Below are 24283 nucleotides of genomic sequence, written 5' to 3' on the forward strand. Positions count from 1 at the left end.
GTTTTGAAATATTTCTGAATGCTATGTGCTTTCATTCCTGAAAACAATGTGCAACATATAAAACATCTCATCTTACAAACTTTAAAAACTTAGAAACAAAATTTTTAACCATTTACAAGTTCTTCCAAAGAATTTCAGTGGGTTTTGAACACAATAGTTAAAATATTAATTAATTAACTATCAACTCAAATCTGTTTAGTTTTTTAGAACAGTTGTACATTAGGGAAGATAGGGTGTTACTAGCTAACTTCAACATTATCTTTGCAAAATTAGTAGACACTGTTGAAAACTATGCCTCATGATTTAGTGAGAGCGATTAACAATGTACTTTTCCCATTTGGATCAATGTATTTTTGTGAAGCATCATTTTCTGTGGTTTATACTCAGTTTAACCATTTAAACTCAGTTTATAAATCAACTGGATTGTGAAGGAAACAAATGAATTGCTATAACACAAAGTGTTAAACCAAGATTTAGAAAATAATGAAAACTATTCAATCATTTTTCTCAGTATTATTAATAAATAAAATTTTGCTTAAAATATTTTTACTTCAACTATTATTTTTAAAGTTTCTACTTTGAGTTTTATAATGCATACGATGAATTCGTAGAGTAAATACACATAACTATATGTACTTTTATGTATTGGCACATGCATCAAATTTATGTTTTATACTTAAATTTTTTTTTGTTATGAACACGTGATCAGAATGGTTTAGAGATCACTGATTTAGAGGTCGGTAAGAAAGAGAAAAGGTGGAGAAAGAGATGAGTGAATGAGGATCCAAGAGAGTACAGTGTTTCTGGAGACCGAGGGGAAAACGTATTAAAAAAAAGGTGAGGTGGTAAACAGTTATGTGCAGCTGAAAGCTCGGGAACCACGAGGTCCGAATAAAGGCCATAGGATTTATGACTGATGATTAGAAAATTATTAGTGAAAATATTTTTAATCAAGTGGTAGGAACAGAAACCAGATTCCATGCAGTAAATACCAGTTAATACGTGAGTGGGAGGGAAGGAAAAGGAGCAGTAAGAATAGATCACTCTCACTAAAGTTTGGCAGAAAACGAATGAAGAAATGGAGAGGCAGAGTCAGAGAATACAGTAGAAGTGGGCAGAGTAATTGAGTCAAGGGGAAAGTGGGAGAGAAAGGGTCACAGTCAGAGGAAGAGGCACTTTATAAAGAGGGCAGGACGCTTTGTAAGTCAGTAAGAAAGAAGAGAGATTGTGATTTTCTAAGAAAAGACAAGAAAGCTGTGGAAATTGATTTCAGATGGCCATGATATCAATAAATTAAGTGATTACATAACGTCCTATGATTGAGGAATGCCAGGTTGCAACTGTGAGCTTGATAAAGGAGGAAAAGATTTTGGAACATCGTCTATGGATGCCTCGCAAGGAACTGAAGCAGAGATCCTCAGATTACTGAGCAACACTGAGGACCCGATGTCACCAGGCAACATGAACTTATGTCAGAGACAAATAGGAAAATTATAAGACTCTTTTTTTTAAACCAGGAATGAGCTACCTCTTTGTGGGTGAGGGAACAGAAAGTGACTATTAGGGATTGGCAAAGAGAGTGGAATGGAACATGAGAATCTCACAACCACAGTGAGAAAACTGTTAACATGTGGGTTCTAAGGACCCCTTGGGTAGGAAAACAAGTGAGGCAAGGAGGAGGCTGATAGAAAGAAGTGACTTGAAGACTGAGAGGAAAGAACAGGGCTAAGCAAGTGTGAGCACAGAGGGGAGTGCTAGAACTCAAGATCTTGATGATGGAGAAATTCTGAGGAACAATGAAGTCCAAGTTCTGACTGTACTTACAAGAGGTTAAAAAAGAGTAGAAAATAAAGTTCCACAGAGGTGTGAGCACGAAAGTCCTCTGATGTCATGCTGGTAGTGGGATGGCAAGGAGCAGGGCAGGAGCTGAAGAGGGCATTGTTAGCAAAGTGGGAGAGGATCCTGGAGATGAGGGAAGGGTCATGCCAGGATTGTGTAGAAATTTAGAGAAGTTGTTGGATGGTGGTGCCAGACAATGCTTTATAAAGGGCTTGGGGAATAGGGTGTGTGAGTAGAAAGAGGTCAGAAAGGCAGCCTTCATGGGAAAGGGTTTCAAAGGAATGTTGCCAGGCTTGAGGTGAGGAGGTGGGAAGCAGCCTTCGAGGACTACATCCTATGTTGGTCTCTTGTTCACAATAGCAGGGGATTTTTACATTTTAGCAACACTTTGATGGCAAGAATGCCATTTAACATTTCATATAACGCAAATAGCCGAAGAAATAGTAAATTGTACTCAACAAAATTGTTGCTAGCTCAAATAATAGTATAGCAATGCTTTAAATCAGGTTGCCAGGATGGATGCCTTTCAAAGACTCCTGTGAAAGGCTTTGTTCTAACACCCAGAAGGTTAAAAAGATTTCAAATGTAATTTTTAAGAAATGAATTTAGAATTCTTTTTATAGATACAGAACTATTATATGGTACACTGCAGTTCCCATCTGCCATCTGCAGCAAGCATTGCTCTGCTGGACATTTTTCAAATGCTATTCATATGTCTACTGATTCAAAACTAATTTCACCAAAAACTAATCTAAACAAAAAAAGTGTGTCACATAATTTATGTTGCTGGAATTTCTGTTCTCCAATTCAAATTAAGATTAATTTTCCTGCCCTTTGGCCACAAATTACCCTTACAGAGTCTAAGAGTTAGGATTTTCCAATTAAGATAAGAGCCATGAAAGTTATAATAATAACCATGTGAATTAATTATTTTAAAATTTTCAGGAAGGCAAAATAAGGAAAAAGAAGAAAATTTATTTATACACAAAGAGCTATTCCAGTGTTCATGATAGCAACGCTATAAGTAAGGCAACCTTGGTATTTTGTAGGGGATGCACTTGTCACAGCAGCTCTAAAATAGCAAACGTTTTCGCACACTTGTCCATTATCTAATGAGGCAAACATCTTTGAGGGCAGTCAGACTTCTCATTTATTTCCTTAAGAATAACAAATGTACAGGTTAGCTGTCTCTTCTGAGCTTATTTTAAAATAAAGATATGTTGGTTAAGCATTTACCTCGTGTCCATTTCATCTTTGGCTAAATTCATAGAATATTGGAGTGGCAAGAAGTAGACTGAATTGAGCTCGACAAAACAGTGTAAAGAGGTTCTCTGCCCTGAGAGTCTGGAGGAAAATTCTTAAATTTCTTTCAGTCAAGGTGTGTGATTATATTGAGTTCTTCTTGCATTTGTAAGCTAGGATTTGATTTTTCCCAAGGCAGTGGCCAAATCAACATCAAATCAGGATGGTGGGACTTCTAGATGTCAAATTGTCTAGTTGCCAGTTTTCAGCAAAGAGAGAACGATGCAACTGAAATATGTGAGTAGTTATAATATCTTCCTTTAGTACATAATATGTTCTGGAAACAGGTCTTTGAAAGTAGGCTTAAAGGTTTAAAGTAGGCTTAATAGTAAATGAAGGGCTTCTTTCCCAGGAAACATCGTATAATCTGTGATGTATGGTGTATGATGGATGATAAGATCTCTAATCACAATTCCAAAAGGGATAGTCTTCTTTGGATCTGGTCCCAGCAAGTCCAGCAGGAAGAGGAGGTCCTTGAAAGGCAGAGATGGAAGGTTCTCATGTCTTATCAGGGCAACTAGGGAAGCAGATACAGGCATCTTTCTTTTCCATGGGCCAGTTGTCTCTTCTCTGACCCAAAGGAAAGGGCAAGGCAAATAGAAAACCCCAACTCTTTTAAATGTCTGAGCTTCTGATGATACATGGGACAGGCTGGGAAAAGGGGGCTTGGTCCCACCTGTTAATCACAATTAGGTGCAAGAGCATCTAAGTGTCAAGCCACATGCATGCACCTGGGACTGTTGCTGAGGCCCCCAGTCAGTCGCCAGCTCAGAGCCTGGCCAGTGTGATCCCAACGGAAGAAGAAGGTGTGCATGGTTGAGGGGGGAAGAGCCCTGGCTGAGGAGGGTAAGTGATGCCAGCAAAGGGTCTCACCCAGGAAGGCCACAGCCTGAAGCTCTGAGAATGGGAAAGGTGGAGATGGGCTTCTGATGGGCTGAAGAAATGAGGCCTGCCTACTACAGGCCTGGGCAACCCCCAGGCCCTCCCACCCCCTGCCCGCAAACAGCCTAAGGCTGGAAGGGACAGGAACGGTGTCAAAGGTGGCTTGTCTTTGGAATTGGGCGGAACAAGCCCAAAAGCAGTCTCTTTCAATTGGTATGAAGAATGTTTTCTTTGCAGAAAAGGCAGTTAATTTGTATACATGGATAATTGTGTGAAGCCTCAGATTATCGTCTGAAAGAGAGGACTATTTATATGGATTGATCAATTTTAGATTATTTTTCAGTTTATATTCTTGCTTGTTTAAATATTTTCCTCAGGAAAAAACCCCAAACATTTGTCTCCGTTTAGTTGAATCTGTATAGTGCACAATGAGAATTTATTACTTTTTCTAAACCACTTGATAACCTTCTAAATTATTTATGGTGATTCAACCATATAACAAACAAAACAAAACACACGCAAACACACACATGCACGCACACACACACACACACACGCACACACATTAGAAAGACTATATAGAGGATTACATGTTCTCCCGGAATGATAATTTGAATGTGCACAGCAAACCTGTATTTCTTGTGATTGGATTTTGATCCTTTATTTTAATGTATAGGCTCTGAATTATTGTTACTATTGTTTTTGTCTTAAGTAGAATTTAATTCTGAGGAAGAAAGTTCATGAGAAATTTTTTCCTGAATATCATTTGAAATTTCTTCTCAGCTATCCCTTGAGTTTACTACTCTGAAATGAAAAAGTACAGGCAGTGGAAAGGAGCAGTTGTTTATATAAGCAGAGAAGGAGGTCACTTTTTTTAGTCTGTTAGGAGAGTGATTGATTTTTTGCAAAGTAAAAAGTAAAGTACATTATCTGGGACACTTCATGTTGTTTTAAATGTGGATGATGTTTAGTCCCTGGGCCAAGACAGTCCCTATGTGGCTTTCTAAGTTTGAAAAGCAAGCCTTATTTACCCTTGGGGAGAAAAGACACAAAGTGAATGTAATCATGAACTGGGAATCTCAATAAATTGTTTGGAAAAGGGTAATTTTTACCCAACAACATGGCCTGAGGTATGAGATGAAAGATAGATTTGAAAAAGTCTTTCAAATTTTTTCATAGACATCTGGGTTGACTTTTTTGGGGCAGCGTTTATTTGTTCCTTTCTTTGTACATGAGGAAAATATCCAGTACCTTGTAATTGGATCATTGCTTTCAGCAGGAACACTAAAAGCCGTACTCAAACTCCAAGCCAAGAATAACATGAAAAATAATTTAATACTCATTTTATATTAGCAGACAGGATGTTAATGACTCATTTCTAATGACAAGTTAAATGGAAATTACACAAAATGAACAGGATCTATTTTTCAAGTACTATAGAGTGGTCACAAAGGTCCGAGGCCTGCCAGTTCAAATTTATCTGTGTTCCTCTCTATTCTTTGCACACATCTTATTTTTCTCATTTTTCTATGGACTTGATCTTCAGGTTGAAAGCTTGCCATCACTGCAGCAGTGCCTGACAGAGGGTTTTATTTCTTCTATTACTGTCAGGCCACAAGCTCATGCCTTGGGAATATGTGTGTACACACTCAGTTCTTAAGTTCTCACTTTGCCTGGCGTCACCATTATTTGATTTATAATTTCCATAGATAGTGACCAACCTAACTTGAATCAGACATATGTATGGGATGTTACATAACCATAGTGTTTGCAATGATTGCGGCAATGAGTTCATTTAAAAGCATGGGATTTGCGATGTGTTTTTATAATGGATAAAAGAAGTTAAAAATGTGTGTGCCTTTCAACCATATAATAAGCTTTACTGTTAGGAGTGAGTGGCTATCACTCCTAACATGTGAACATGTGACTATATATTGGTCATTGATAAGCTGGCCTCTTTTTCTTTAAAAGTCATAAAAATTAAGTCTGTATATTATTCATGCATTTCTTCATTCATTTAATATATAGCTATTTAATATTTACTATATTTAAATGCTGAAATAAGGACTAAGAATAGTGAATAGGAAAGACATAGTCTTTAGTTTCAATGGATTTCTATTTTAATCAGAAGATAGACACTAAACCTTAAACCAGCTATTATTTAATTGCATTTGTGAAAATTGCTGAGGAGAAACTTGTAGGAGCCCCAGACTTAGTAAAATTAAGGAAGAAGAGTTAGTGAACAATATTCTAGGCAAATGAAATAGCTGAGCCACAAGACAGGAGGGGAGAGGGGTGGGATTGTAGAGCTAAAGGACATTAGGATTGGAGTCCAGAGTGCTTGTCATGGCATACAAACCCCTGCCTCATCCCATTTCATAAATCTCTCCCCACCCACCCCTGGAATCATAAACATACATAGTAGATGGTTAATTAAGCCACGTGATTGTTGGGATTACCTAGGGATGGTAAAAAGAAAGCTGGATCAGTAACAAAACCTTGAGAAACTTTTACGGTCAATGTTTAGGTAAAGGAGGTTGAACCAGCAAAAAAGACTAAGAATGACTGGTCAGAAGCCAAGCATAGGGAGGTGACTAGACACAGCAAATACTGCTGATGGGAAAAAGGTAAAGTCTGACAGATTACAGACCAGACTTAAGTTTTAGAACTAGGATGGATGCTATGTAGAGAAAAAAAGGAAAAGATTCTAGAAAGCTAGCGGATCTGAGGTCCCAATGAGATCCAAGTATAGTCTTGGTGGCAAAAGCACTCTAGGAAGTGAGAGCATTCCCTGGAGTAGAGAGAGACACTCTACTTGAGGACAGGAGATTAGGTGAGAGAGGAGGACATTTAGTGATTTTGAAAGTGGAAAATGTTCAGGTTATGTCAGGTTTCAGACGTGACTCTGGGAGTGAAAGGCTAAGGTAGAGAAATGAAAAGTTCATTTGTAATAAGGAGATCCAGTCAAGGTGTTGAATGGAATGTTTGTGTAGATGTGAACATCATTCAGGGTCATGGGGCTAGAAGAGAAAACAATAATCCAGTCTTTTTATGAAGGATGAATTGTGACTAGAGATTAGTAGGTAAATGATACCAACAATCAAGGAGATAGTGCATAGCTAGATGGCAAGAATGTCAAAGCAGCAGGGATTTTTTGCAAGGAGCTAAGGACACAATGGACAGCACTAGGTGCCAGAGTACCATCAGCCTGAGGGTATCTAAGGTGTTGAGGAATAAGCAGCCATCTTCACTTGCAACAGAAGTGCTGTCCTCAGTGGAGAGTGGAACTTTAGTCAAGGTTGGAAGGTAGAGGAAATGTTCTGAAAGAAAGTTAAGTATGCGGTGAAATTTCCAAAGGCACAGTGGAAGGATCTGAGAGATAGGAAAGAAGAGAGGGAGAGAGAGACGGGAGCAGAGTGGGAGGTGGGGTGGGGGTGGGGAACTGGTGCTCAGTGGAAAGCAATTGGCACTAAAAAATGGAGCATTATGGGAATTTTATTGTAGCAGAAAATCAATACCTGGAGATGGTTTGAAGACTCAGGGACCTGGAGGGAAGGGCTAAGGAAACAAGGATTAGAGAACGTGTCAGGGTTAGTAGCTTAAGAGATGACTGCCTCACTAGGGCCTGGGAACAGGAGCTTGGCTGTAATAACTAAAGAAGAGCCTGGAAAGCCTGACAGAGCTTCACTAGAGGAGACCAAAATGTGGGGACTACCTCTAGCAAAGTGGGATTTTTAACTGTTGAAATGCTAATATGCTAATATTAGCATTAAATGCTAATATTATAAAATGTCCAACCTAATGGAAGCAACCTAAGTGTCCATCGACAGATGAATGGATAAAGAAGATGTGGCACATATATACAATGGAATATTACTCAGCCATAAAAGGAAACAAAATTGAGTTATTTGTAGTGAGGTGGTTGGGCCTAGAGTCTGTCATACAGAGTGAAGTAAGTCAGAAAGAGAAAAACAAATACCGTATGCTAACACATATATATGGAATCTAAAAACAAAAATGGTTCTGAAGAACCTAGGGGCAGGACAGGAATAAAGATGCAGATGTAGAGAATAGACTTGAGGACACAGGGAGGGAGAAGGGTAAGCTGAGACGAAGTGAGAGAGTGGCATGGACATATATACACTACTAAATATAAAATAGATAGCTAGTGGGAAGCAGCCACATAGCACAGGGAGATCAGCTCGGTGCTTTGTGACCACCTAGAGGGGTGGGATAGGGAGGGTGGGAGGGACACACAAGAGGGAGGAGATATGGGGATATATGTATATGTATAGCTGATTCACTTTGTTATACAGCAGAAACTAACACACCATTTTAAAGCAATTATACTTCAATAAACATGTTAAAAAGAAAAAAAAAAAGGAGAGAAAAAATAAATAAATAAAACGCCCAACCTGCCAGAGGTTTGCACCAAGAAGCACCAGGCCTTTGCAATACTTGATCCATTCTGACCAAGAGTTCATTTTCTTTCCTCAACCTTTCATGTTAAGCTTTCAGGTTTAACAATTTTATTTAAATTCTGTGTTTCTTCTCTGAAGTCTGGGATATACTATAAATTACACAATTTGCATGAACTTTTTCTAACACTTTCAATTCCTCACTGTTTTAATATCATCAATTGCATTTGGTATGAAAAAGCAGGAAGCTACATTCCTTCTTTAATCTAGTTTATTGCTCAGTACTGAGAAACTATGATTTAATACTCATCTAATAACTTGAAATAATAATATTTTTTCCAAAGTGTCTAATTCAAAATCAGGAAAAGTATTTTTTTTCAAAGCTATGTGGTAGTACATGCTTGACAATAAATTTAAAAATTCATATCAAGTGATGGACTTAGCTTTTTGTGGGCTGTGGATGAGTCAAATGTAAACAAGTGTAGTGGGTTAGTTCTAGTTAATATCAACATTCAAACTCTGATCTTTTGAGCTGTCCCTGGTAGTACTGTCAGGATTCCATCTTTTGTCATTAAAGAAGGAATTTGAGAATTATCTACAAATGACTTACCACACTCTTAATTCTCTGCTTAAACAGTTTAAGAAATTGTAGTTGAACAATTTAGAGACTAAGTTATATTTATGTTTATATTCTCACAATACTCCTAGTATCTGGGATACTATATATAAATGGTTGTTGGATGTGCCAGTTATCTGTTGCCACACAATGCTGCATACTCACCAGAAAAACTTAGTGGCACCCAGCAAAAAACACATTTTTCATGAGGCTCTGGGGTTCAGCTGACCTGAATTAGTTTTAGCTGATCTGGGTTGGGTTTGCCCAAATATTTGAGTCTCTTCTGGCTGTTGGTTGTCTTAGCTTGGATGACTAGGGTAACGTGATTCTGTTTTCTGTCCTGCTCAACCTCCAGGAGACTAGTCTAGGCATGTTCTCATGGCACAGGGGAAGGACAAGAATGAGCAAAACCAATTGTGCAAGCATCTTTCAACTCTCTGTGTCACATGTGTCAATATTCCGTTGGTCCAGAAAAAGTCACGTGGACAAGTCAAAAGTCACAGCAGGAGGGCACTGCAAGATTACACAGAAAGGACATGGATACAGAGAGAAGTGAAGAATTGGGGCCATTGGTGCAACTGGTCCACCACATTGAATGAATAAATGAACAAATGGATCACAGAGTGATGGGAAGAGCACTGGACTAAGGGTTGGGAGACATATCCCTGAGGCGTGGCCCTGTTCATTCTGTTAATTTGGGTAAATTGTTTAATCATTCTGGACCCTAATTTCCTTATTGGCTCTTTCCAAGCTTTAAAAGCCTTTGATTCAAGCTTTTAATGAATATTTAATGAATTGAATGCTGTACACAGTCTGTAAGAGAAACTTAAGGAAAGTTGTTCATTATGCTATCCTTTAGGGAACCAAAATGGCTAGTGTGGATGGCCAAAATTGACTGGCTACTTTTGACTCTATGAATCTGAATATTTTGTAATCAGATTCAAACTGAAAAACTTCTATTCTGAATTTCGCTATGAAGCAATGTGCTGAAAGTTCAATTTCCTTTTTAGGTCTTTAGTGTTTGCTCCTATCTGATGATTCTTTTGAAGAATACAATATGTCAGTACTACATCAAACACTATGACATTTCTTATATGTGAGGTGTGTTTTAGAGTCCATTGATGTTTTGCCTTAATAATTCATTGTTAGGATGAATTATCATTCTAAAATTTACTAGAGGAGCTTTATCAAATTTGGATAACGCTGATAAAAATGTGGGTTATTTTAAAGTAAATATTATGATTAGTTTTATAATATAAAAGGTACAGATAATACAAAATGAATCCTGTTCATTATATAATAAATAATTATGTAATATGTAATGAAATGCTGGATTACTAAACTATAAGAATAAAAACTGAGCAAAAAAGTTCTAAATAAAAATATTTTATAAGCTCCACAAGAAGAAAGTAATATACACAAACGGTCTTTCTTTGAAGATGATATTCTGTGTCTGAGATGACTTCTTATTTTAGTCACTTAGATTGCCTAAAAAATTCAACACCTAGATTACCAAAATAGGTGATGAAGATATAATTGAAGAAGATATAATCTGTAACTCACTTTGACATATAGAATGTTCTGTTTCAGATATACAGAAATAACTTGCCATATGATAAATGTTTATCCTTGTCCTACCTCTGGGAAACATTTAGTTTGCACTGATAATTTACTTGTGAAATCAATCACCCTGGCCTGTGTCATTTCAGAGTCTCCGTGTAGACAGATCCAAGAAACTGCACTCAAATCAAGCTGGCCTGGATTCCAAAGTACCAGTTGGTTGTCAAAATGATTTGGCTGATCTGGAGAAAGAGAAGAGAAAGACTGGGGAAACTGCAGTAGCAGACACCAATGCAACCACAGGTCAGTTAAGCCACATGATATTGGTTTTAACTGCCTTTATGACAAATGCACAATGTACAGCTTCTTACTGCCATTTTATTTGGAATATATGACTTAGTCAAAGTGATGCGCCTGACCTGCGAATCTCACTGAAATTAATTTTAAGTGAAGCATAGTATTAAGCACTCATATTGATGATAGGTCTGTTCATTGTTTGCTGTTATTAGATTTTTCTTCTCATTTATGGTTTTCATGGCCAAGGAAGTGTTCTATTTTAATATTGCTTTTATTATCATGACAATAATATTTTTAAATGTGTGCTAAAATTAACAAGAAGGTTTAATGGCTTGAGAAGAGGTCAAAATAATTGAGATGCTTTTAATTTTAAAAGTGTCAGATGAGTGACCTAATGCAGCCTTGAATTATAGTAGTTTAGTTTATAGAGATGGCTATCTGATATTTTTCATCTCTACTAAAAACAAAACAAGAGCAAATGGACTTGTGGAGAAGTTGATATCATTCAATTAAGCTACCCAGACTAACTTCCATATTGTGGAAATCTCGGATGAGTTAGCACCGGAAATGAGAATTTTCTTTCTTGGCAATATTTTAAACACACCAAAGAAGCTCAATTTCATTACACTTTATCTTTAAAACTTCACATTTCATTTGTAGAAAAGTTGAAACTGTAATTATTCTTAAGCATATGATTTGTTCTTTTCTCCTCCTTATTTGATTTTGTAGCCAGCACTCTTTTTTCCTCCCAGGGCATGTGAAAGTCAAAATACTACATATAAAGTCTCTGAAGTGTTTCTGCTGAAACTCTCTCTGTACAATCTGGGTTCTTTCATGTAGTTAACTTACTGGCTTCTGACACTCCTATAAAAATATCCCATAGAGCTTTTCTTATTACCTTTTCATTGACTCTTTCTGAATGATAAAAATGAAATTCTGTAAAGGACTTTGAAAACCATGCATATTGCAATTCCTCCAAATTTCAAATACTAACCAAGTGTGACTATAAAAGAAACAACTACTGCAGTGAAAATTGCTGCACTGTGTTGAGTCTCAGGCTATTATTAATTCATTGGAAACTATTTTTTCCTTAAGATTATGGATCCTAAAAGGTACCAGATAACACAATTGCTGAGATCAAAGTTTTTGTTTCAATCATAGGAAAACTTATTATCTGATCTTCCCCTGTGTGTGCATCTTCCTGGGATGCTATGTGACAGCCCCAGGTTGGCGCTCTGAATGAATAGTGCAGAGTATGTTACAGACCAGGGCAGAAACTGCTTTGAACCTATTGCCTATTAGTGATGGTTTAAGAAAAAAAGAGGACCTGAAATTAAAGTGATGGTTCTACTAACCATCACTTAGTAGTGATGGTTAGTAGTAAGACTTACTAAGTTTACTCAAGAGAGTAAAATGAAATCTCCTTTCTTACCTTAATTTCAACATGCATTTACTTAAAAATTACCTAGTATGTGGTCCTGGGCAACATTTTCACTTGCTTTCCCATTTGAAATTACAATAAATTATAGAGTCTATCTTCATTATGAGTTATAATTGAATGACAGTTCCATACATAAAAATACAAAAGTAAAGCAAAAATGTAATTCTTCAAAATTCATTTTTGTCTTGTGAAATATAGTATATTTTCTTCATTAAAAAAAAAACTCGGGCTTCCCTGGTGGCGCAGTGGTTGAGAATCCGCCTGCCAATGCAGGGGACACGGGTTCAAGCCCTGTTCTGGGAAGATCCCACATGCCGCGGAGCAACTGGGCCCGTGAGCCACAACTACTGAGCCTGCGCGTCTGGAGCCTGTGCTCTGCAACAAGAGAGGCCACGATAGTGAGAGGCCCGCGCACCGCGATGAAGAGTGGCCCCCGCTCACCGCAACTAGAGAAAGCCCTTGCACGGAAACGAAGACCCAACACAGCCAAAAATAAATAAATAAATAAATAAATAAATAAATAAATTTATTTTTTAAAAAAAACCTCTTTTGATCTATACTTAACATTTACTGTACCTGGAATGGATAGCTCATCTGTGAATATTCATTAACCACCTTGGAGTTCAGGATAAGCAAATCATACTCTTTCTGAGCTTTCTCCTCTTTTTAAATTTTAGACATAAGTCAGTCATTTCCTAAATTCTCTTTGGATGAGAATGGCAGTTTTAGAGGCTCTGTGGCATATCACAGAGAAAACAAAGCAAAACAAAACAAAAAAAACCGTAGTAAGACAGGGGAGCTGCATCTCCAGTTTTGCTCCTTCTGGACACCCAGACCTTATTCTTTCAGTTAGATGAAGTGGAACCATTTCAGATATGTATCTAATAATTATACTAAAGGGAAGTCTTTATTTTGAAATTCACCATAGACAACTAGAAGATTCGCTGTAAATGGCTGAACACGTTATCTAATGAGAGTTTGCTCTGTTGAAGCCAGGAGCACAGGAAACTCTACCTCAGGATTGGTGCTGTCAGTCCCAGCTCCTCTTCAGTTAAGAAGCTGATGAAAATGCTTCACCAGATCTCATGGGTGACCTTCCTCTCTGGGTCCTTGATTCACTCTGGTTGCTCAACAAGGCCCATGTCTTATTTGGGGAACATTGTTATTAAGTCTGCACGTTGTTTTGTCCATAAATTACTAAAAGAACAGTTCTTTAAAAGTAGGATGATTAAGTGGTTAACTTTTGGAGTCTGAACTTAAGACTGCTGGGTTTAAACCTTGGCTCCCCTACTCGCCAGCTGTGTACCATGTCTCTGTCTCTTTATTTGTAAACTTGGGTTAGTAATAGCGCTACACCATAGGCTATTTTGACAACTACATTAGATAAAATAGGTTAAAGTTAGTATAGTACATAATAAACTCCAGTTGAATCATAGCTATTCTAATTAACTTCTGCATATTTATGAGTTGATGGCTAAGGAAAAATTTGCTTCCTGACAGTATATTTTGCAAAGTGCTGGCTGTGACCACCTGATGTGGCTCTTGCAGTCTCTGAGTTTCTGTCTGTACTTTTTTCCTTTGAGAACTATATCCTCTTGGGAATTTCATGGCCTCTATGAATTCTATGGATATGGGAAGTGATTAGAAATCTTTTGGAGATGAGTCACTGAGTCCTCTGAGTCTAAGAAACAATACAATTGTGCAGAGACCTGGAAGCCCTGAGCCTCCCTAATGGACCCCTTCCCCTCCTTAACTCAGCTGCAGTAGCTCAGGAAGAGCACAGAGCTTCCCTGTTTAATCAGTGACAGTGCTATTGTTGGTAGATGACATGTGTTAAGTGCAAATGTTTGTTTTCAGCTGTTTGTTTTATGTCCAGTTCCCAGGATGAACTTGCAAGTGAAAAGTTTATTGAGAAGTACTCTCAGCAACAACACATAAGGCAGAGGAACGAAAGCAGGTCTGAACAAAGGGAGAAGTGAAATCATAACAGAGTCACAAGAAAGACCTCAGCTGATCACACAGGGAGCTCTGGAGCTGGCGTGGCTCTTCAGAGTTGTCTTGTATTAGGGCGAGGGGACCAGGTTTTTATAGCCCCTGCTCCAGTCGATCATTGGAAGCAGCTGCCTTTGAGAAGGGGGCATGACTGTGGGCAAGGTGACTTCCTTTAGCCCGGGCAAAGTCATTTGGTATCAGAGGATTATCATTTAGTTGTGAGAAGGATCTGGTTATTATGTAGGTCACACATTAATTGCAGACATTGCTTCTGGTGATCTGACTGGCTAAATAGAAGGCCGTTTTCTTTTTTCCTCTTTATGTGTCTATCTAGAAACTGCGATCTTTGCCAGAAAGGATAATCTTTTAAAATATACCTATTTGGTTTTACTCTACATAAATGTTCTCTACTGAGTAAATTTTATACGCTCCTGATCAACCTTCTCTAACGGAATTTCCTTGCTTTTGAAGCTTCCACTATATTCCAATTATTCCTACATCTTTAGACTCATCCTCCGTTAATTAGACTTGTCAAGTAGTGAGAAGACCCCTGGGCCGGAAAACAAAATGCAGGTACCTTAAGGTCTAGTCCCAGCTCTGTACAGCCAAATGTGCAGTCTTTCCACAGGCCATTTTATTTTTCTGAGTTATATTTCCCTCATCAAAATATGAGGTACCCCAGGAAATTTTTGTGCCCTGTCAATTGTGAAAGCATGTGATTAGATGGCCTATTCTGATATCATAGAGTCATGGCGCTGTTGTTCACCTCTAAGTAAGACCCACATAGAAATGATTCACCACATTTAGGGACATTCTTATTATGGTAAATTAAACGGGTAACAGGAAACAAGCTCCATGGAAAAGCTCTTCACCGAGGTCAAGATGGAAGCTAGAAAGAAAGAATGGATTTATAGGAAGGTAAAGAAGTCTTCATACTGAGCTTTAATTCAATCTTATTTTTATTTTTTAACATCTTTATTGGTGTATAATTGCTTTACAATGGTGTGTTAGTTTCTGCTTTATAACAAAGTGAATCAGCTATACGTATACATATATCCCCATATCTCCACCCTCTTGCATCTCCCTCCCACCCTCCCTATCCCACCCCTCTAGGTGGTCACAAAGCACCGAGCTGATCTCCCTGTGCTATGCGGCTTCTCCCCACTAGCTATCTATTTTACATTTGGTAGTGTATATATGTCCATGCCACTCTCTCACTTCATCCCAGCTTCCCCTTTCCCCTCCCCGTGTCCTCAAGTCCATTCTGTACATCTGCATCTTTATTCCTGTCCTGCCCCTAGGTTCTTCAGAAATATTTTTTCTTTTTTTTTTTTTTAGATTCCATACATATGTGTTAGCATACGGTGTTTGTTTTTCTCTTTCTGATTTACTTCATTCTGTATGACAGACTCTAGGTCCATCCACCTCACTACAAATAACTCAATTTCATTTCTTTTCATGGCTGAGTAATATTCCATTGTATATATGTGCCACATCTTCTTTATCCATTCATCTGTCGATGGACACTTAGGTTGCTTCCATGTCCTGGCTATTGTAAATAGAGCTGCAATGAACGTTGTGGTACATGACTCCTTTTGAATTATGTTTTCTCAGGGTATATGCCCAGTATTGGGATTGCTGGGTCATATGGTAGTTCTATTTTTAGTTTATTGAGGAACCTCCATACTGTTCTCCATAGTGGCTGTATCAATTTACATTCCCACCAACAGTACAAGAGGGTTCGCTTTTCTCCACACCCTCTCCAGTGTTTATTGTTTGTAGATTTTTTGATGATGGCCATTCTGACTGGTGTGAGGTGATACCTCATTGTAGTTTTGATTTGCATTTCTCTGATTATTAGTGATGTTGAGCATCCTTTCATGTGTTTGTTGGCAACCTGTATATCTTCTTTGGAGAAATGTCTATTTAGGTCTTCTGCCCATTTTTGGATTGGGTTGTTTATTTTTCTGATATTGAGCTGCATGAGCTGCGTGTATATTTTGGAGATTAATCCTTTGTCAGTTGCTTCATTTGCAAATATTTTCTCCTGTTCTGAGGGTTGTCTTTTCATCTCATTTATGTTTTCCTTTGCTGTGCAAAAGCTTTTAAGTTTCATTAGGTCCCATTTGTTTATTTGTGTTTTTATTTCCCTTTCTCTAGGAGGTGGGTCACAAAGGATCTTGCTGTGATTTATGTCATAGAGTGTTCTGCCTATGTTTTCCTCTAAAAGTTTTAGAGTGTCTAGCCTTACATTTAGGTCTTTAATCCATTTTGAGTTTATTTTTGTGTATGCTGTTAGGGAATGTTCTAATTTCATTCTTTTACATGTAGCTGTCCAGTTTTCCCAGCACCACTTATGGAAGAGGCTGTCTTTTCTCCATTGTATATTCTTGCTTCCTTTATCAAACATAAGGTAACCATATGTGCGTGGGTTTATCTCTGGCCTTTCTATCCTGTTCCATTGATATATATTTCTGTTTTTGTGCCAGTACCATACTATCTTGATTATCGTAGCTTTGTAGTATAGTCTGAAGTCTGGGAGCCTGATTCCTCCAGCTCCATTTTTCTTTCTCAAGATTGCTTTGGCTATTCATGGTCTTTTGTGCTTCCATACAAATTGTGAAATTTTTTGTTCTAGTTCTGTGAAAAATGTCATTGGTAGTTTGCTAGGGATTGCATTGAATCTGTAGATTGCTTTGGGTAGTATAGTCATTTTCACAATGTTGATTCCTCCAATCCAAGAACATGGTATATCTCTCCATCTGTTTGTATCATCTTTAATTTCTTTCATCAGTGTCTTACAGTTTTCTGCATACAGGTCTTTTGTCTCCTTAGATAGACAAAAAGTATTTTATTCTTTTTGTTGCAATAGTAAATGGGAGTGTTTCCTTAATTTCTCTTTCAGATTTTTCATCATTAGTGTGTAGGAATGCAAGAGATTTCTGTGCATTAATTATGTATCCTGCTACTTTACCAAATTCATTGATTAGCTCTAGTAGTTTTCTGGTAGCATCTTTAGGATTCTCTATGTATAGTATCATGTCATCTGCAAACAGTGACAGGTTTACTTCTTCTTTTCCAATTTGGATTCCTTTTATTTCTTTTTCTTCTCTGATTGCTGTGGCTAAAACTTCCAAAACTATGTTGAATAACAGTGGTGAGAGTGGGCAACCTTGTCTTGTTCCTGATTTTAGAGGAAATGCTTTCAGTTTTTCACCACTGAGAACGATGCTGGCTGTGGGTTTGTCATCTATGGCCTTTATTATGTTGAGGTAAGTTCCCTCTATGCCTACTTTCTGGAGGGTTTTTTATCATAAGTGACTGTTGAATTTTGTTGAAAGCTTTTTCTGCCTCTATTGAGATGATCATGTGGTTTTTATTCTTCAGTTTGTTAATATGGTGTATCACATTGATTGGTTTGCGTATATTGAAGAATCCTTGCATCCTAAGATAAACCCCACTTGATCATGTTGTATGATCCTTTTAATGTGCTGTTGGATTCTGTTCGCTAGTATTTTGTTAAGGATTTTTGCATCTGTGTTCATCAGTGATATTGGCCTATAGTTTTCCTTTATTGTGACATCTTTGTCTGGTTTTGGTATCAGGGTGATGGTGGCCTCGTAGAATGAGTTTGGGAGTGTTCCTCCCTCTGCTATATTTTGGAAGAGTTTGAGAAGGATCAGTGTTAGCTCTTCTCTAAATGTTTGATAGAATTTGCCTGTGAAGCCATCTGGTCCTGGGCTTTTGTTTGTTGGAAGATTTTTAATCATAGTTTCAATTTCAGTGCTTGTGATTGGTCTGTTTATATTTTCTATTTCCTCCTGGTTCAGCCTCGGAAGGTTGTGCTTTTCTAAGAATTTGTCCATTTCTTCCAGGTTGTCCATTTTATTGGCATATGGTTGCTTGTAGTAATCTCTCATGATCCTTTGTATTTCTGCAGTGTCAGTTGTTACTTTTCCTTTTTCATTTCTAATTCTATTGATTTGAGTCTTCTCCCTTTTTTTCCTGATGAGTCTGGCTAATGATTTATCAATTTTTTTTATCTTCTCAAAGAACCAGCTTTTAGTTTTATTGATTTTTGCTGTTGTTTCCTTCATTTTTTTTCATCTATTTCTGATCTGATATTTATGATTTCTTTCCTTCTGCTCACTTTGGGGTTTTTTTGTTCTTCTTTCCTCTAATTGCTTTAGGTGTAAGGTTAGGGTGTTTATTTGAGAAATTTCTTGTTTCTTAAGGTAAAATTGTATTGCTATAAACTTCCCTCTTAGAACTGCTTTTGCTGCCTCCCATAGGTTTTGGGTCATCGTGTTTTCGTTGTCATTTGTGTCTAGGTATTTTTTGATTTCCTCTTTGATTTCTTCAGTGATCTCTTGGTTATTTAGCAGTATATTGTTTAGCTTCCATGTGTTTGTATTTTTTACAGATTTTTTTCCTGTTATTGATATCTAGTCTCATAGTGTTGTGGTCAGAAAAGATACTTGATACTATTTCAATTTTCTTAAATTTACCAAGGCTTGATTTGTGACCCAAGATATGATCTATCCTGAAGAATGTTCCATGAGCACTTGAGAAGAAAGTGTATTCTGTTGCTTTTGGATAGAATGTCCTATAAATATCAATTAAGTCCATCTTGCTTAATGTATCATTTAAAGCTTGTGTTTCCTTATTTATTTTCATTTTGGATGATCTGTCCATTGGTGAAAGTGGGGTGTTAAAGTCCCCTACTATGATTCTGTTACTGTCGATTTCCCCTTTTATGGCTGTTAGCATTTGCCTTATGTGTTGAGGTGCTCCTATGTTGGGTGCATAAATATTTACAATTGTTATATCTTCTTCTTGGATTGATCCCTTGATCATTATGCAGTGTCCTTCTTTGTCTCTTGTAATAGTCTTCATTTTAAAGTCTATTTTGTCTGATAAGAGAATTGCTACTCCAGCTTTCTTTTGATTTCCATTTGCATGGAATATCTTTTTCCATCCCCTCAGTTTCAGTCTGTATGTGTCCCTAGGTCAGAAGTGGGTCTCTTGTAGACAGCATATATACATGTCTTGTTTTTGTATCCATTCAGCCAGTCTATGTCTTTTGGTTGGAGCATTTAATCCATTTACATTTAAGGTAATTATCAATATGTATGTTCCTATTCCCATTTTCTTAATTGTTTGGGGTTTGTTATTGTAGGTCTTTTCCTTCTCTTGTGTTTCCTACCTAGAGAAGTTCCTTTAGCATTTGTTGTAAAGCTGGTTTGGTGGTGCTGAACTTTCTCAGCTTTTGCTTGTCTGTACAGGTTTTAATTTCTCCATCAAATCTGAATGAGATCCTTGCTGGGTAGAGTAATCTTGGTTGTAGGTTTTTCCCTTTCATCACTTTAAATATGTTCTGCCACTCCCTTCTGACTTGCAGAGTTTCTGCTGAAAGATCAGCTGTTAACCTTATGGGGATTCCCTGGTATGTTATTTGTTGTTTTTCCCTTGCTGCTTTTAATATGTTTTCCTTATATTTAATTTTTGATAGTTTGATTAACATGTGTCTTGGCATGTTTCCCCTTGAATTTATCCTGTATGGGACTCTCTGCCCTTCCTGGACTTGACTGACTATTTCCTTTCCTATATTAGGGAAGGAATATAGGAAATAATCTCTTCAAATATTTTCTCAGTCCCTTTCTTTTTCTCTTCTTCTTCTGAGATCCCTATAATTCGAATGTTGGTTCGTTTAATGTTGTCCCAGTGGTCTCTAAGACTACCCTCAGTTCTTTTCATTCTTTTTTCTTTATTCTGCTCTGCAGTAGTTATTTCCACTATTTTATCTTCCAGGTCACTTATTCGTTTTCTGCCTCAGTTATTCTCCTATTGATTCCTCCTAGAGAGTTTTTAATTTCATTTATTGTGTTGTTCATCATTGTTTGTTTGCTCTTTAGTTCTTGTAGGTCCTTGTTAAACATCTCTTGTATTTTCTCCATTCTATTTCCAAGATTTTGCATCATCTTTGCTATCATTACTCTGAATACTTTTTCAGGTAGACTGCCTACGTCCTCTTCATTTGTTTGGTCTGGTGGGTTTTCCCCTTGTTCCTTCATCTGCTGTGTGTTTCTCTGTCTTCTCATTTTGTTTAACTTACTATGTTTGGGATCTCCTTTTTGCAGGCTGCAGGTTCATAGTTCCTGTTGTTTTTGGTATCTGTCCCCAGTGGCTAAGGTTGGTTCAGTGGGTTGTGTAGGCTTCCTGGTGGAGGGGACTAGTGCCTGTGTTCTGGTGGATGAGGCTGGATCTTGTCTTTCTGGTGGGCAGGACCACATCCAGTGGTGTGTTTTGGGGTGTCTGTGACCGTTTTATGATTTTAGCCAGCCTCTCTGCTAATGGGTGGGGTTGTGCTCCTGTCTTGCTAGTTGTTTGGCATAGGGTGTCCAGCAGTGTAGCTTGCTGGTCATTGAGTGGAGCTGGGTCTTAGTGCTGAGCTGGAGATATCTGGGAGAGCTTTCACTGTTTGATGTTACATGGAGCTGGGAGGTCTCTGGTGGACCAATGTCCTGAACTCAGCTCTCCCACCTCAGAGGCACAGGTCTGACACCTGGCCAGAGCACCAAGACCCTGTCAGCCACACAGCTCAGAAGAAAAGTGAGAAAAAAAGAAAGAAAAAAATAAATAAAATAAAGTTATTAAGATAAAAAAATTATTAAAAATAAAAAAATTAAAATGTAATTTAAAAAAACGGAAAGAAAGGAGAGAGCCACCAAACCAAAAAACAAATCCACCAATTATAACAAGCGCTAAAAACTATACTGGAAAAAAAAAAAAAAAGGACAGACAGAGCCCTAAGACAAATGGTAAAAGCAAAGCTATACAGACAAAATCACACAAAGAACCATACACATACACACTCACAAAAAGAGAAAAAAGAAAAAAAAAAAATATCTTTTGGGGAGTCTGAGGTCTTCTGCCAGCATTCAGTAGGAGTTGTTCCACATGTAGATGTATTTCTGATGTGTATGTGGGCAGGAAGGTGATCTCCACGTCTTACTCCTCTGCCATCTTGAAGGTCTCTCCCAGGCTTCTTTTTTTTTTTTTTTTTTTTAATTTACCACTTTAACCATTCTTTTTTTTTTTTTTTTTAATTTATTTTTTTGTATTTATTTTTGGCTGTGTTGGGTCTTCGTTTCTGTGCGAGGGCTTTCTCTAGTTGCGGCAAGCAGGGGCCACTCTTCATCCCGGTGCGCAGGCCTCTCACCATCGCGGCCTCTCTTGTTTTGGAGCACAGGCTCCAGACGCGCAGGCTCAGTAGTTGTGGCTCACGGGCCCAGTTGCTCTGCGGCATGTGGGATCTTCCCAGACCAGGGCTCGAACCTGTGTCCCCTGAATTGACAGGCAGATTCTCAACCACTGCGCCACCAGGGAAGCCCCCAGGCTTCTTTTTAACGCTGGTTTAACTAGCGCCTTCTCTAGGGCAGTGTTTAATAGCTTCTCCTGCTAAATGCTTCTATTTTTGCTGATGATTCTCAGCTGAATCAGATCCATTGCTCTTTCTGCTAGTGTTGCAGGGTCTCCTGCAGAGGCAGGGGGTGGCTGTGGCTCACCACAGGGACAAGGGCACTCTCAATCTTAATGTTTAAACCTCAGATTCTCCTTTATGATGGGAAACAAAGCATAAGGCACTTCTCTATTAAAACTATTTTGAGAATTAGACAAGGTTCTATTTTAAAAACCTTGACTGAATGACTGTATATGTGTTATCAAGAGTTTGGTACTTTAGAAATAGTAAAATATATCCTTGCTTCTCAATTTTAAAAAATGTGGACTTCAATAATTCACTGTTATTCTAGATAATGTGTAATTCTAAGCACAATAATTACTTTTACTCCTAAGGACTAAATAAATCATTGTCTAAGATATTGGATAATTTCAAACTGGTAGTCCTAAAATCTGGTATATCTTTTGTTCTTCTACTTAACATCAATGCAGATTTTTCATAATGTAAACAAAATGATGACACCAGTAGAATTTCCCTTACATTTCCAGGGAATACTGTTTTCAGTTTAGAAATACTGACAGCCTAAAGTAAAATGTTATAAGATTGCTCTTCATTTTATAGCAACCTATTTCCCTCCTTTTGGAAGGCTTAAATGTTTAAGAATATGCTGGAAGGAGAACCGCAGTCATTTCATTCTTTGAACAATTCTGAAATATCATTTCCTATTAGGCAGTTGTGTGAGTACTGACGGCCTTACCCCTCTTCTTCCCTAGAGATTAATTTATTTCCTGCAGTGCTTGCTTTTCTTGGAAAATCTGACTCGTCAGCCTTCACCAATGGGAGATCTCATCAGCAGAATGTTCATTATAAAAGCAAAACAATATACCATATTGAAAGGGAAAAACAATTCTCCAGGCAATGCAACCTTTTTCTTTTCTTTTCTTTTCTTTTCTTTCCACTTCGTTCTCTCCTCAGTCTGTGGCTGGACAGGAGCATTATCCACTAGGGAAACATTCGGCGAGATGGTGTGGTATAGAGGAAATGTGCAGGCTTTGCCACCAGACAGACCCAAGACCGAACTCTAATTCAAAGAATGTTGAATTTCTTTGGGATTTTGTTTCTTTATCTGTAAAATAAAGATGAAAATACCTGCCTCACATGAAATTCTATAATGAGACTGGCACAGTGTAGACACTAGAAAATTATTCTTATCATTATTACAGCCTTCATTTAGCACCTACTGCATATTGATTGCTGTGGCATAATATTAACCATGTCTCATATTAGTTTATAAAAGAATCTATTAGAAATTTGAAGAAATATATCTTTCAGCTTTAGGAGTTAGACATATGAGAGCAAGACACCTTATTGAGATAGCCTAGTTGAAGTCTTGTCTTACTCTTCATTTCCTTTCTCTTCTCATTACTACTCATATTTTTCATAATGCTCGCTAGATACTTATGAACTTATTTTTTTTCACCAGTAAGTTCTTTAAAAACTTCAAAAGCTATTCGCTAATAGTTTTAGGTCTATCTATTCAGACTTGAAACTGCATTTGAGTTTATTAAAAATTATTTTCTCTAAAATAAAAATTGTCAATTTCTGTTTGATTCAGTCTTAGAAATAAAACTTTGGTGAGTTAAATCTTGAGACAAAGATTGTCAGCAAAGATTGTGGCAGCAAAGTAGAGATAAAGTTGAGAGATACCAAATGAAGAAACAAAATCAATCGTCTTAAGCCCAGAATGATCATTCTTTCAGTAGTATGATTATGATTAACAAGTCTGTTTAAGTAAATATCTTTTTTCTTATTTCTCCCATATGATTTTATGATTTGTGTGCAATACCAGAAAGAAAAGCAATTGAAGCATTAGATGATAAAACAGAAAAAGAGATGTCATGGTGTAAACGCATAACACCTGAGACCTGATACAGGGCTCCTACAGCAGACAGGAGCTCTGTGCATGGAGTGCAAATTATGATAGGTACTATTCTTTCACATGGCAAAATAATATTTTTCTTAAGACCAGTGACAGTATCTTAACTTGGGTAGAACAAGGGATTGGATCGATATGGTGACCTCTGCCTTTCACCTTTATGGTGTCACGTGCAAGTCATTGATTGATCCTTTTTAATGGTAAATGCATTTTTTGAAACTGTAGAGTTTTCCTATAAATAATAAGCTCTTGAGCCTCTCCCCAATTTCCTAATTTTCCTTATCAATAACTTCTAATCTTATCGTTTTAAATTTCCTTTCCCTTTTTTTTTTCTAAACTTTTTTCTTATTGGCAAGTGACAATCTTTTTTTTAATCCATTATTTCAGTCAATTCTGGTTCTTACTTCATTCATGAGACCCATCTTTATTTTGACCAATGAATTAAGCAAAGCAAAAAGGAACTGATGACTTTCAAAATGCATCTCAGTGAGTCTCTAAGTTCTTGTGCATAAAAAGTCACTTAATGAGTATGTTAAAA

At 37.5% G+C, this 24283-nt stretch overlaps 1 protein-coding gene across 1 annotated transcript in view; it reads left to right on the forward strand.

Moving 5' to 3' along the window:
* The window catches only part of THEMIS (thymocyte selection associated), a 181822-nt gene that overhangs the window by 144363 nt on the left and 13176 nt on the right, over positions 1-24283 (forward strand). The window contains exon 5 of the mRNA XM_068550825.1: positions 10767-10920. Coding sequence (XP_068406926.1) covers positions 10767-10920 — 154 coding nt within the window. The remainder of the gene's footprint in view (positions 1-10766; positions 10921-24283) is intronic.

This window comes from Eschrichtius robustus, chromosome 9, assembly GCF_028021215.1.
Source record: "Eschrichtius robustus isolate mEscRob2 chromosome 9, mEscRob2.pri, whole genome shotgun sequence".
Lineage (NCBI taxonomy): Eukaryota > Metazoa > Chordata > Mammalia > Artiodactyla > Eschrichtiidae > Eschrichtius > Eschrichtius robustus.